The sequence below is a fragment of the Anopheles stephensi genome, chromosome 3 (assembly GCF_013141755.1).
Source record: "Anopheles stephensi strain Indian chromosome 3, UCI_ANSTEP_V1.0, whole genome shotgun sequence".
Lineage (NCBI taxonomy): Eukaryota > Metazoa > Arthropoda > Insecta > Diptera > Culicidae > Anopheles > Anopheles stephensi.
The window spans coordinates 30626048-30639342 of NC_050203.1; the positions used below are offsets into that span (position 1 = coordinate 30626048).

General features: G+C 47.1%; 2 protein-coding genes across 10 annotated transcripts in view; both read right to left on the reverse strand.

Annotated features, from left to right (window-relative positions):
• LOC118509481 (GPI ethanolamine phosphate transferase 3) lies at positions 1-4316 on the reverse strand. Its single transcript, XM_036050133.1, has 3 exons — positions 3803-4316; positions 673-3729; positions 1-605 (listed from the first exon to the last, which is right to left on the reverse strand). Exons 1-3 carry the CDS (start codon positions 3983-3985, stop codon positions 411-413), a joined length of 3435 nt encoding a protein of 1144 aa, XP_035906026.1. The 5' UTR covers positions 3986-4316; the 3' UTR covers positions 1-410.
• Positions 4317-5998: 1682 nt separating this feature from the next.
• LOC118509480 (tyrosine-protein kinase Src42A) overlaps positions 5999-13295 on the reverse strand; it is an 86893-nt gene continuing 79596 nt past the window's right edge. For all 9 annotated transcript variants that reach the window (XM_036050127.1, XM_036050126.1, XM_036050131.1 and 6 more), the window contains 5 exons: positions 9695-9863; positions 9454-9612; positions 9211-9379; positions 8979-9145; positions 5999-8891 (listed from right to left, as the gene is read on the reverse strand). In XM_036050127.1, coding sequence (XP_035906020.1) covers positions 8683-8891; positions 8979-9145; positions 9211-9379; positions 9454-9612; positions 9695-9863 — 873 coding nt within the window. In that variant the 3' untranslated portion in view covers positions 5999-8682. The remainder of the gene's footprint in view (positions 8892-8978; positions 9146-9210; positions 9380-9453; positions 9613-9694; positions 9864-13295) is intronic.

The following is a 13295-nucleotide window of genomic DNA, read 5'->3' on the forward strand; positions in this document are numbered from 1 at the left end:
GAAGTATTTAATTTTTGTCAGTTTTATTTGTGCAAATGCATAATTTAACGAAAAATTGTTTAGGCAATATCCTGCAGCTCGTGAGAAAAAGGCGTAAACTGTTCACATTCTATCTCAAACTCATTAAGCCTCCCGCGAAACTAGTCGTCACAATAATCACTACAAAAACAAAACAAAAAACTTATTTAACAAAGTAGACGTTAGTCAACCACCTCAAAGCGCGCGTTCGTCTACTACTTTGAAAACGCCCGTTCAGGGACGCTCCACAATACCGTTTCGTTCGTCGGAAGGTTGAGATACTGAACACAAGACTAGAGTTGGTGGTTTTGATGGTGGTGGTGGTGGTGGGGTTTGGAGAACATATATCGCTAAATGACCGGTGAGCGCCGAACCCGAAGAATGTGCCGTACCTATCGGCGCTTGTTGATGGCCGTTATCAGCACACCGACTGACCGATGGACGCGTAGCAGCAGCAGGAAGCCAAGTGTCACCCCGACAAACATGACGTAGCTGGCGATACCTTCGTAGATGAACCGGGGTGCAAAAATCTTCCACACCATCAGATGGCGGCAGTGCAGCGTGCAGGCAAACATGGCACAAAATATCTACAAAGAGAAGGGAAGATTTAAATGTCCCCCGATAGGATGCTCCTGAAGCCCTTCTTCTCCTTACCCTCAACGATTGCAGCAGTATCAACTGGCAAGCCGTTTTGAACACGGTCCCAAGGAACAGCTTCTCATTCTCGTACAGATTCAGCTCGCCCTTGGTAATATCGAAATCGGCCACCGTTCCGTCGCTCGATTCTTCCGCCTTGCTCACGGTCACGCTACGATACTCGACGCTTCCACCTTCGGAAGTAATTTTACGCATCGTGCTGCTGGAATCGGCCGCTTTCGCTGCTCCCCGTCCTTGGGGCTGGGATGAAGCGGGTGGTGCGCCTACCGATGCGGTGGTCTTTGGTGTGATGGCAGGCCTTTGAGCCAGCGTGGGCCACATGGTGTACACACAAAACGGAACGAACACAAGCAGCGGGAACAGTACCGACAGCAGAAACGTGACGGAAAATGTGTTCAGGAGCACAAGAACGGCGGACAGGATGTTGCTACCGTCGAAATGATACGTCCGCCCGACGAAGGCCGCATTCCAATCGATCTGCGATAGGGTGGGTTGATGTGCGGTCGCAAAGAATCCGTACTGCTGCAGAATAACCCAGGTGAGCAGCGTTGGGAAGGAGGGTTGAATGCACGCGGTCAGACTGGTGGATGATTGCTCGTACTGCAAAATGGCGGCGATTATGCCGTACGCCACGGCGACACTATTCACGATTATTAATCCCATCGTGCCGTGCGATCCGAGCAGGAGGGCAAGCGTCACGGTGAGCAGCGTGCCGGTGGAGATAAACACGGACGAGTATACTGTGCCCAGTCCGCATACGATCGGTATATCGGAGGACGCATCGTCGGCCGAACGTCCTCGATAGGTCTCCTTCAGCTGGCGGTAGATTTCCGGTGCCACGTTACCCCGCTCACCGTACAGAACGTTCAGCACGTCGGTCCGCTTCGGAAGCACGTACAGGAGCAGCGGCGTTCCGACGATTACTCCGATCTGCACCAGCAACAGTCCGTAAACGACCCACGCCAGTGCGTCGACGTGCAGCTGCGGAATTCCACTCTGCACACTGGACTTCGACACGGTAAAGTGTGCGCAGGTACAAACGACCGCAACGGTTGGGCCGTACCGGGCCAGCAGGACGTTCACGCTCGTTCCGGTTAGATTTCCACACGCTCTCAAGTACAGCCGGGCGCAGACGATGTACAGCACGAGGGCGACACACGGCACAACGTCAATGTCCGAATCGGTGGCTCCTCTTCTACGCTGCCCTTCCGTGGGTGAGGTTGCCGTCGGTGCTTTTACCAGGTGGTCGGTACAGTTGGCTTGCTCCTCGCGGCACCGGAAGTATCCATCGGAAACGCGTATCAGCACAAGCGCAAAGAGCGTCAGCGCGACCAGTTTCGCTAGCGTTGACTTCCGTAGGGCAGTCAGTCGTAAACGGGGCAGCGCGAACCGTCCACCCAAGCGGTGCAGTTTGTAGAGCGTCGTCAGGAAGAAGCCCATCAGCACGTAGGACAGAATCTTCTGCTCTTGTACGATGAAGCTGTTGGCAAAAAATACGCACGTGGTAAACACGAACGAGGCACGCGTTAGTACGTTGGCGGACCGCTTCCAGGCGGCCATATTTTCCGTGATGGATACCCAGTGGCGCATCGCTAGCAGTGCCAGCAGACCGATACTGGCAACGGACCCGAACAGGATAACACCGTGCTGGGCGGAGCTTAGCCCAAACAGCTCGTGAAAGGCGTACCCCGTCTGGGCGGCAAAGAACACCAGCAAAAAGGCGTACGAGGTGGTCCCCTCCGTAAACATGGTGGACAGCTGATGGGGCGTGGAATTCACGATCAGAATTGCCATCGCAAAACAGCCGAGAAAAGTGATGAGCAGGCCGTGCGAAATGAGCTGCGGATCAAACTTGACCCAAACGCGCCGGTAACCCTCGAGTATGCCCTTCAGATAGTGGCGCAAATCGCCCGAGAAGCTTTGAAAGGCTGCCTCGGTGTAAACGCTGTTGACGCGCTGTGTCAGCATCAGGAACATGTTTTCCTCGTCGTCCAGCTCCTGCTCTTGGTCCGGATCCGGCGTCGCATCGGTTGGCCGAGGTTCTCCGTACTGTTGGAAGTAGTTTTGAACCTGCCGTGCGTTTTGCCATAGGTGCACGAGCGCTAGCTGATAGCGAAGGAACGAATCGACCCGTGCGTCGGGCAACAGCTGGAACATGATCTGGCCAAGGTTAGAGTACGGTACTGGTACACCGAACAGGGCAGCTAGCGTTGGCACTAGATCGATCTGTTGCATCGTATCGGCATGTCCATCGTACGCTCGGGTCAGCAGTGGACTTCCTTTGGAGTACGCGAACAGCAAGGATTCGACCTCATCTTCCGTCTCACCACCATGATCACCCGTCTTGGTCATCCCATGGTCACCGATCACGAGCAGCGTCGTCCCATCCGCCATCCGCTCGGTAATGTTCCGGATGACATCGTTCATTTCCCGCAGCTTTCGGCGCATCTCATCGTGCGACGGACCGTACCGATGTCCACAGTGATCCACACCGAGAAAGTGAGCCACTATCAGATCCCAATCGGATCGTCCCATCTCGCGGGGCAGCTGCTTTTCGATCGCACTATCCACCGTATCGAGATCGTAAATGTTAAAGCTCGGCAGCGGATACTCGCGGGTGAACCGGTTCGGGAACAGCTCGGTCCAGGTACTATCACCCAGGAACACCGTGGTCCGGTTTGCCCGTACCAGCTGGTCGATCAGATTGTCCTCGTTGATTTCGGGCGACGCAAAGTTCGATCCGATGTCGATGAACGTGGGCAGACTGCCGGTCGTGATGCCTTTCAATCGCTGCATCGTTGTGGTCGGTGGATCGGCCACAAACTTCAAGCGCCTGCTGTGATCAGGATGCTTACGCAACAGTTCCTCCAGAATTGGCAGATTGTTTTCGTACGGTGCCGGGTGCGTGTTTTCCGGATTGTACAATCCAAAGTCGTACCGCAGTGCGTCGATTACGAGCAGGATAACACGTGCCTTCGGTGGAAAGCAGATGCCGGCAGCAACATCGACATCCCGCAGGATGGAGGACACTTTCTCCGCGCCGCTGCATTCACTCTGTGGAAGAACACAAACGCCGACGATTAATAAGACAACCCGAATCGTAAGATACAAGCACAGTTTCTACAACCTTCTGAGTGGACCCATTCTTGCCATCACTTTCGCACCGGTACTGGTCGTAATTGATGCAGCTGCTAACATTCGTCTGGGCCACGCGGGTCAGCAGGAAACCCTTCGAGAACAGGTGTATGCCGGCACTGATCAGCAGCGAAAGCCACACGAGCACGAACACAAAATTTCTACTCTTTGCCATCCCTTTGCCGGGCCGGAGGGAGAATGGACTTGCACCACAGACTCACCACAGAATAACCCTGACCGCGCAGCAAATCATCTGGCGCACCCTGAGATTGCACAATAGAGCTAGGTGGCGTCTGTGTGAGCGTGTGTGTGGCTGCGTGGAGGGTGTTTCTGGCGCAATCCACTATCAGAACAAACAGCAGCAGCAGCAACACGCACGAATGCGCTAATTACGGTGATAATAAAGATATTAAGGTTGACGGTTCCTTGCGATCAACCTAGACGGGGATTTGCTAGCCTTTTTTTTGTCCCAATTTGATGCGTTCGCGCTCGTTCCTTCTCTTTCTATCCAGTGCAATGGTTGGGAATGTTTACGTGCGGTGAGAGCCTCTCTGTCTGCCGCTGTATTTTGATTCAGCTGTCAGATGGACGCTCCGTTTAGGAGTGTAGATCGAAAGCTTCAAGAAGTGGCACGAGAGGTGACAAAAAAATCGATGAAACTTAATAATTTGGAATTTTATCAATTTTTACTTTTAATGTATGAACTAAAATGTGTGAAAAATCGGCAATTACTACTTTCTAGCTTCTGAGATTAATATGAGAATGAAAAAGAGAAAAAAAAACGAAGGGAAATTATGCGACGAAAGGTACATATGCAAAGTACGTGATTTTGAATGTTATGAAACGGAATACATAGTTTAAGGGTGCTTATTTAACAATTATTTCTGCTGTAGACTTATTACTTACTGTTACTGGTGGCCGATGATATATCGATATAGTATCGCCGGTCTTTACTCGGTAGGACCTGACATGAAATCTCATTCAGACCACCTCCCCGAACGATTATCCACCATGGGTAAAATCAAGTCACAGAGAACCTGAAAAATACATTACCTCATGGTCTTCCATTAATAAGCTTGGATTTTTCAATGGAGAAATCTTCGACAAACTCAAAGTAATTCACAATGTTCGGTTAGCAAAGTCCTCTAAATTGCTACAATACGACAGAATCTCATCAAGCATATCAATTGTATCATCATTGAGCAAATCCTCATCATGTGGCATATCTCGGCAGCATGGCTGACTAAAGGTATTCTCAAGGCCATTTTAAAGCTGACTAAGGTATTCTCAAGGCAGTGTTGGATCTAACGGTGGCCCGAAATACTAGGGCACCGTCGACTACCTAGCACAAGATGTAAGGATCTACGAACGTATTCGATCTTATCGGGGCCCATACCTCCAAGGGGGTTTGATCTATCACTGTATCGAGTTCGATATTAGGATATGGATAGTTTTCAATGTTTGGACTTGGTTCCCTTCAACCTTCAACCTAACGACATAAATTCCATCTTATATAAGCCAAACTTGGCATAGCTGTCATTGGTTTGAGGCTCTCCTATGTAGCTTCAAGATCACAAGATGGAGCTCAGGTTGGAGATGAAAAAGACATGATGCACAAAAAACTTTTAAGTCGTTCTAATCTTTGATCAAAAGTCAGTTCTGACAACGACATAGATGTTGCAGTACACCTAAAAGTCCTGGCTACCAGCAGGTCAGCCTGAGGAATCTTTTCAAACGCTCGTCGGAATTGAGCAGAACATCTATAATCTTAGTACTCACTTGTAGTTCTGAGACACACACCATGTCTAAACTACCGATATACCGTCCACACCACTTTCCGAGCTCTAGAACCAAACTGGACAGAAGAGGTATCCTAGGTGTAAATTGAGATCAAGGGTTGATGTATTTGCCGATGAGTGCGCTAGACATTCAGTAGTATCGAGGACTTCTTCTACAGCAGACGAAAACCGCGAACCGAACGGATACAATACGGTGTTTCTTAGTCCATACAACAAGTGTCTTCATATTTAAAACAATATGCAAGTTGCACGCCATTTTAGAGTTGTTGTATATCGACCAGTACATTGATTTACACTTGGAGACACTTATTCTACGTCCTGAAACACGTCACAATCGCACCATCGTTATTGTGATAAAATCAACCCCGAATTCACGACGTAAAGAACTATTAATGGTCATATATATTTCTATACTTTATTTCAGTTTTTCGCGTCGGGGACAGAAAATGGGACGTGTGTTGGGGACGAGGATGGGAAAGAAGGGAAACTCGGTCCAGGGAAATTCCACATTTGATCGCACCACATCACGAATCCTTGTGTGTGGTTGTCTCTCTCTGTAACCTTAATCGGTAGCATTATTTGTTCACATTATCGTTTATAATTATTCAGAATTTCCTTCTGCATGTTCGTACTGCTTTTTTTTTTGCTTTATAATCATTTTTCCACTTGTTCATCAACACATGTACACTTAAAAACGAAACAAAAAAACACACACTATCCGTAGAAGGTAGAAAATAGGGTGTGGTGCGATTACTCGACATCCGGTATCCACGCACTTCCGGTCACTAACATAAAGAAAAAAAAAGGCATGAATACGCGGTGTGATCGGGTGCTACCGTGAGCGCTAATGAGAGCCTTATAGTGCGGTTTTTTTGGAGAGACCGAGACAGAGAGAGAGAGAGAGAGTGTTATATATGTATATTTATATGTATTTATATGTATATATGCATTAGAGATGAAAGTTTTGCAAAGCTTTATACAGTTTTGTTTCGTTTCGTTCTGTTCAGCGTAATTGCAGCCGTAATAGAAAATTTGTCAAATTTCTGTCTCGCCCTTTTTTGTTCCATCTACAACGTACAATTGGCATTCATCACACTGTTCCACCCACCCACAGTTGTTCAAGATAGTTTAATATCATTTTGTAGCTCTCTCTCTGATCGAATGTTTGAATTGGGGGTTTTTGTTAAATACAGCTTTTTGTAAATATAGAGTTTTGTTTCCATCATGAAGCAAAGCAGTTTTGCTTTCACCTTTCACACATTCGCGGGAAAGCGCGCTCCGTACTGAAGATCATTTAGTGGTCCTCCACGATACATTACTGGGCCAATTAATTAAAGGAGGGGGGCTCTGTTTGTGCACTGTCTGTGTTTTTGTTTGTTGTTTTCTTTAGCTTTTTCCTTTCCTGTAACTGAACATCGAACGAAGTACCCTACTCTTTAGCGATTTAAAAAATATATATGGGAGGACTGTGTTCGTGTAGTAGATTGTAGAGAACATATGTACACTTATCTATAACTTGCTTGCTCGTTTAGTTTAGGGTTTTTTTTCTCTCTCTTGTCTACTTGGGGATGCAGGGAAGGATTATTGGGTTGGGTACGAAGAGGAACCTACTGCTACGGACGACAAACTTAAATGACATACCGTGCGTTGAAAATTGTAAATGCATCTCCATGCCTGGTTTGGTTTGGTTTGGCCGAATTTCGTATCTGATGCGTTTACAAACTCTGAGATTGATTGTTCGTTTTTCTGGGCCGCTTCTTTTCAACCTTCCTCTTCCTTTCGATCTCGTTGTGTTCGTGCTAGTGTTTCGTTCTCAAACTCAATAGAACAAGAAACGAAGGGGCGAAAAAAGACAATATTAAATCATCGTCAGTACGAGAAAACCAATCGGCCGGGAATGATACGTGATGGAAACCCCTTTATCGTCACCACTACCACTAAGCTTAGGCCTGCCAGCTTACACGGACAATGGGCATCACAACGCGCGGCTGCCCGAGGAGCAACAATAAACAGCAATTTAAATTAATTCGTCTTAAGAAAACAAAATAGACGGAAAGAGGGCAAACCAGCAGCAAAATTTTGCATGACAAATCCGCTTTCCTTTTTCCCGGATACCGATGCGTGATGTGTCTATTAAGCTGTTAACGGTGTGTGCGCTCCCGAAACGGGGGAAAAGAAGAAGATTCATTACAAATTGTAAAGAAAAGAGCAAAATCTTACTGTTTTTTTTTTTTACTAAAAATCTTTAACTCGCGTTTAGAATTAAGATGCAGATGGAATTCCTCACAAAAAAAAGATACAAAAACCCTCCTCAACTGTATATATATATGATAGAAAAGCAATCTCTCTCTATATGTGTGTGTGTGTATATAACAAAACCATAAACATGAAATATCTAACCTGATTCCCCTCACTGATTGACCGCGTTTCGATTGGCATCACCTACCTAAAGTATGCTACCGCTGCAACCAACTACTTCAGTTCGATTTCGTGCCCACTAACGCACTCCCGGCGGAAGGTTCCCGCGCGAGGGAAAGAAGGAAAGAGCGGCAAGAGGCTAACGATCCCTCTCTCGGTTGTTGTGCGCCCCGCGTAACACTTTTCTTTCTAGGTAAACCTATTTTAATACGCATTACATGTATAAATGACAGGAGAGCTAATGTGACTGAATGTATGTGTGCGCCCCCCGCGTGTGTGTGTGTGTCTTTTTGTGGGGGTTGAATGCAATCATAGAAACCTAAATAAATAGCCAAATAAACTGTCCCCTTTTGGACACACACGCCATCACGCACACGCTCGATATCTGTTTTCCTCCAGAGATGATGGGATAGATGGGTGATGTTGTAGAGCATTCGACTAAAAACAGCTTGACAAAAAAGAAAACCTTAATCGGATACGAGAAGCAGAAGTAGAAGTGGAGCAATGAAACCCCCAATATATCCCCAGGTTTGTTACTGAGCTACTGCTGCTGTTTTGTTGTGTGACACGGTGATGGTTGATGACTTTACTGCTTCTGCTGCACTGACATCGACGACGGTGTCGATGGTAGGTCGTTGGCGCGGCCGGACATTTATCAGAAGGGTGCGGCCTCCTTGTATTCACTTGGGTCCATGGTGAAGAAATCTTCCAGCTTCCACTGGAGCGTTTCGAACGTGGGTCGCCGCATCGGGTCCTTGTTCCAGCACTCGAGCATAATCTCGTACAGTGGTGTGTTGCAGTTCTGCGGCTGTGGCATACGGTACCCGTGCTCGACCTGTGTCAACACTTCCGCATTCGTCATGCCTGGGGAATGGAATATATTCGAGGAGGGAAAACGCGAATTAGTACCCCGAGAGCGGCTGCCGTATCGTGCCAATGGGGGACACTTACCCGGATACGGTATTCTGCCGTATGTGACCAGCTCCGTTAGCAGGATGCCGAAACTCCACACGTCGGATTTGATCGAGAACTTGCTGTAGTTTGCCGCTTCCGGGGCGGTCCACTTGATCGGGAAACGTGCACCAACGCGCGCCTCATATTCATCTTCTTTGATTAATCTGCAAACAGAAACAGGCCATCCATTAGCAGTATGTCCTTTGCAAGATTCGAATGGTGTCCTTACCTAGCTAATCCGAAATCGGCAATCTTTACGATATTATTATCACCGACCAGCACGTTACGTGCGGCCAAGTCACGATGGATGTAGTTCTGGGACTCGAGGTATGCCATGCCGGCCGCAATCTGGGCCGCCATATCGATGAGCTGTGGCAACTTCAATGATCTGCCCTTACCTACAACAAAGCCAAGAGGAGGAACTCGATTAGTAACGGAGGAGCGCGCTATAGGCTTCGTGTCCAGGACTTACCCTGCAGATAGTCTAGCAATGAGCCGTGCTTCATGAGCTCTGTGATGATGTAGATCGGTTCCTCCAGCGTGCAGACAGCGTACAGCTGGATCAGCTTCGTGTGCCGCAGCTTCTTCATGATCTGTGCCTCGGCAAGGAAATCTTTCGGATCCATCGTGCCTGTGAAATGTGAGCGGAGATCGTTAGACTCATGTACACGATTGAGACATGTTAGAGGTCGATCGCAAAGTAAAAACCGTACCCGATTTAAGTGTCTTGATGGCGACCGGGGTAGTGTTGTTCCAGAGACCCTCCCATACATCGCCAAACTGTCCGGAGCCGAGCTTGCGCACGAACTTCAGGGACGTTCTATCGATTTCCCACTGATCGCGTGTGCGATGAGATAGACCATCCGTGACAGGTTTCTCGATCTGCGAATAGAATAGCAAAGCTGGTTAGTGATTTGTTGCCTAAAGAGCGTTCCGAAAACGTTAACGTTAGCGATCAATATTATTCAACGAGGGGTAGGAAGCAAAACAAATCGAGCTTAGAGGTACAACAACTAACACATCAAAGACTACAATATTGAAACACGTGGGAAGTCTAGCGAAATTAATGCGGAACGGAACATAGAACAAATGAAAAAAAAGGAAGGAAATAGATGTCTCCGCTGTGTAACAACGTCATTAGACATTGAGGCGGCATCGATCGAAGATCGTCAGGCATCGCGTGAGCTAGCATCGATAAGTACTCTACAGAACGTTGGCCGTTCACACCTCGTTCTGGTCAATGTCCAGCAACCAGGTCACCACCAACACCCATTCCATCGGCAACGAGACCGAATTCGAATTCCGTTTGACAACAGTCCATTCGTTAGAAGGCGCGCTATCTTGGCGATCATCAACGAACGTTTGGTTCGGTGACTGAGCTGAGCACCACTCTAGCCAAGTGCAGCTCGCGGTGACACAGGGCATGGTAGGAAGAAAGTCGTTTGAATGCAAATGCGCTTGTGTGGTACGCTACCGTGGCGCAAAGATGGGCGATCTTAACCACTCCTCTCACGCAAAACGTGCGTATGTTGGCTGCGTATCAGAGAAGTGGAGGGGGTACATGTCAACTGATGTTGAAAAAACATCCGCTCACTACCGCCGTGCGTGTGCGTGTTGCCACTTCCGGTAATGGGCAAATAAATTCGTATAAATCGCACTGGAGTGTACTGGAGAGGAGAGCAGTGGGGCTGAAAGGAGGAGGTGGAAGCACCATACCCTTGGTCTATGGTGCGCGAGCGTTGTCTTGGCTCGCCCAGGGCTTGGAATGTGCGCCACTGGTCTTGAAAGCGCGAATTTCCGCAATCAACTCGACTTGGAGCTGTCGGATGGATGGGTGTAGGTAGTTGTGTCTTGGATGAGATGTGTTTTTCGGCATTCTGACGTTTTAGTGCTCAGCCTAGCACAATTTACTCGCTGAATGAAAGTGAATGTTCCGGGACAAAAACGGTCTCTTCTGTGTGAGGTTGGTTTTACGTCAGAAAACTCGCTGCCGCGTGTGGTGGAGCATCGCGTTATAAAACCGTTAACTGCTGTTCCACCGTTTTTTTTTTAAGTCCAATTTTCTCCCACCATTAGCAGAACTTTGGAACAATTTACTTTGTTCTTTCTCACAAGAATTGCGCTTCTTGTTTGCAGTGCACCGCGACGTGTACATCTTCTTGTGCGACGCACGATCACGATCGCAAAGTCCGGTTGTGGCTTTGTTTGCGCGAATTGATCCGAACGGCAACCACGAATGCGATGCACGGAGATGCATTTGAATAAACGTCCGTTTCCGGTGTTTGTGACAGATTTCCAACGAAGATCGGTTGAAGATCGTGCCGCTGTACGTCAATCCGGTACGGATTTCTCTGATTAGCTTTAAAGCTCAGGGGTTTTATACGAGTTTCAAAAAAAAAAAAAAGGCTGTAACAATTTTAAAACTGAATTCAAACAAGGAAGAAATCGATCATGTTGATGTATTGCAGTGTTCCTCATCATATATTGAAGGAAAGAGAAACACCAGAAAGCAGCAATTGCAGTCGAATGCGGATGAAATGCAAATAGTGCTCCTGGTAAATGTGTGCAATTGATTTTTATGATAAATTGTACTTCATTTATCTTGTAAGCTGCAGGCAAGTTTCACCTGTACGTGAAGATCGTTTGTAGCCGTGCGCCTTGTATTGAAATTTATTTTATTTGTTTGCTTCATGAGCTCTTCGTTACTTCCGTGTGTTTGTTTGTCTTTCGAAGCTGATAGGCAGTTAAAAGAGTAGAAGAAGAGAATTAAGCTCACCACACAGCAAGTTATGGTTTAATTAACAATCACAGCAGTAAAGTTGCCAACGAAGATGAATATCGTATTATCTGGCTTGCTTTTTCTTGCTCCAACAAGAATGGGATTCTAGAATACCGGGGGGACGGTATTCTCGGTTTCGGTCTGTAGAAGGTTTTACTACAAAAGATCGATATAACAACGCAACGCAGCCGATATATGCACGGTGCGTTTATTTCTCGAGTCAAGCATCGCATATCAAATGAGATGCTCCGCGAGCTTACCCCAACCCAAGCTCTTCTTTGCACAACATTGGCATGACAGATCATCAAAACGAAGCACACCCTAGTGTGTGAGGGTCCACCAACCACCCCCAAACACAAGGAGGAACGTGTGCGGAATGTGAGGACTGCTCTCTGTCTGTCTGTCTTTCAGCCGGGTACAGCTGATACGTGGATTCTGCCACACAGAGCCTACGGAAGCAAGCCATTGAACGCGCGTTGACTGTTTTTTTTTTGTGTGTTTTGCGTTGTTGATCGGCATTTTTGCCCGTTAGGATCCAAGGACGCGTGCATGCCGCCTGGTGGTGCATGGAACGCGATCGTCCCATCATTCGCTGTAGCCGATGACGTTCGTGAGGCAGGTGAGCGAGTTTATTGAGCAAGAGGCACTGTTACCAACCGGGGGGTACCGTTAGGGTTTTCATCAGAAACAAACGAAAAAAAAGAACTGGAGAAACAGAAGTGTAACTGTACACGAAAAAAAAGAGGTTCTACGCACAGAACACACACAGAAAGGAGAGGGTAATAACTTTACAAACAATAGAGTATTATTTTGAATTTAACGGCTACTATTGACAAGCCGGAAGTGCTACGGCGATCATTAGGGGATGATAAGTAATTTACAAGTTTTTGTATAAGATTATTCACTATACACTTAGCAATGGCGCATCTAGATTACCCGGGACAAGCTTCTGGCGCCATTTTGTTTCCTAAACAACTGTCAAAATGGCGTGGTTTTAGAGCATATGTAGTAAGACCTCATTATCGCAGAGTAGCCGATAGTTCACCGATGGGAAACTTTTTCGCGGGAAATCCTTGCACGTCGTCTAGATGCGCCGAAACACTTGGAGTAGAATGTTGGAGAGTAAAGTACTAGGAACGAGCTATGAACAAATAGTAGCAATAACACCAAACCGATTGGGGCAACAATGTTGAGCATTTTAACAACGGCAACTATTTACAAACAGTCGAGGACATTTTGTTTTGAGCACTGTACAACAAAAAATGGTTCTAATCGGGGTCGCGAAGATTTGGTTTGGGGTAGGAGATATGATATGGTTATCATCTAATTTTATTTGACGATGGTTTTAATTGATCGTCGTCTGTAGTCATCCAACAAAAAAAAAAACAAGAAAGAACAGTTTTTCCTACCTCAAACAGCTGATAGTAACGACTTGACTGTACACAAATGATTGATGTTGAGATGACGTGGATGAGTTTGAGATGTTGATTTAGAATTGTTCGTTTGAAGGGGTTTCAAGAGTTTTCCCTCCCGGA

What these genes read in the sequence shown, in the direction of transcription:
- LOC118509481 (XM_036050133.1), bottom strand. Translation starts at nt 3,985, where the DNA reads ATGGCAAAGAGTAGAAATTTTGTGTTCGTGCTCGTGTGGCTTTCGCTG. An exon ending in AGAATGGGTCCACTCAGAAG is followed by an intron (nt 3,730 to 3,802) that starts GTTGTAGAAACT and finishes GTTCTTCCACAG; the next exon opens with AGTGAATGCAGCGGCGCGGA. An exon ending in TACTGCTGCAATCGTTGAGG is followed by an intron (nt 606 to 672) that starts GTAAGGAGAAGA and finishes TTCTCTTTGTAG; the next exon opens with ATATTTTGTGCCATGTTTGC.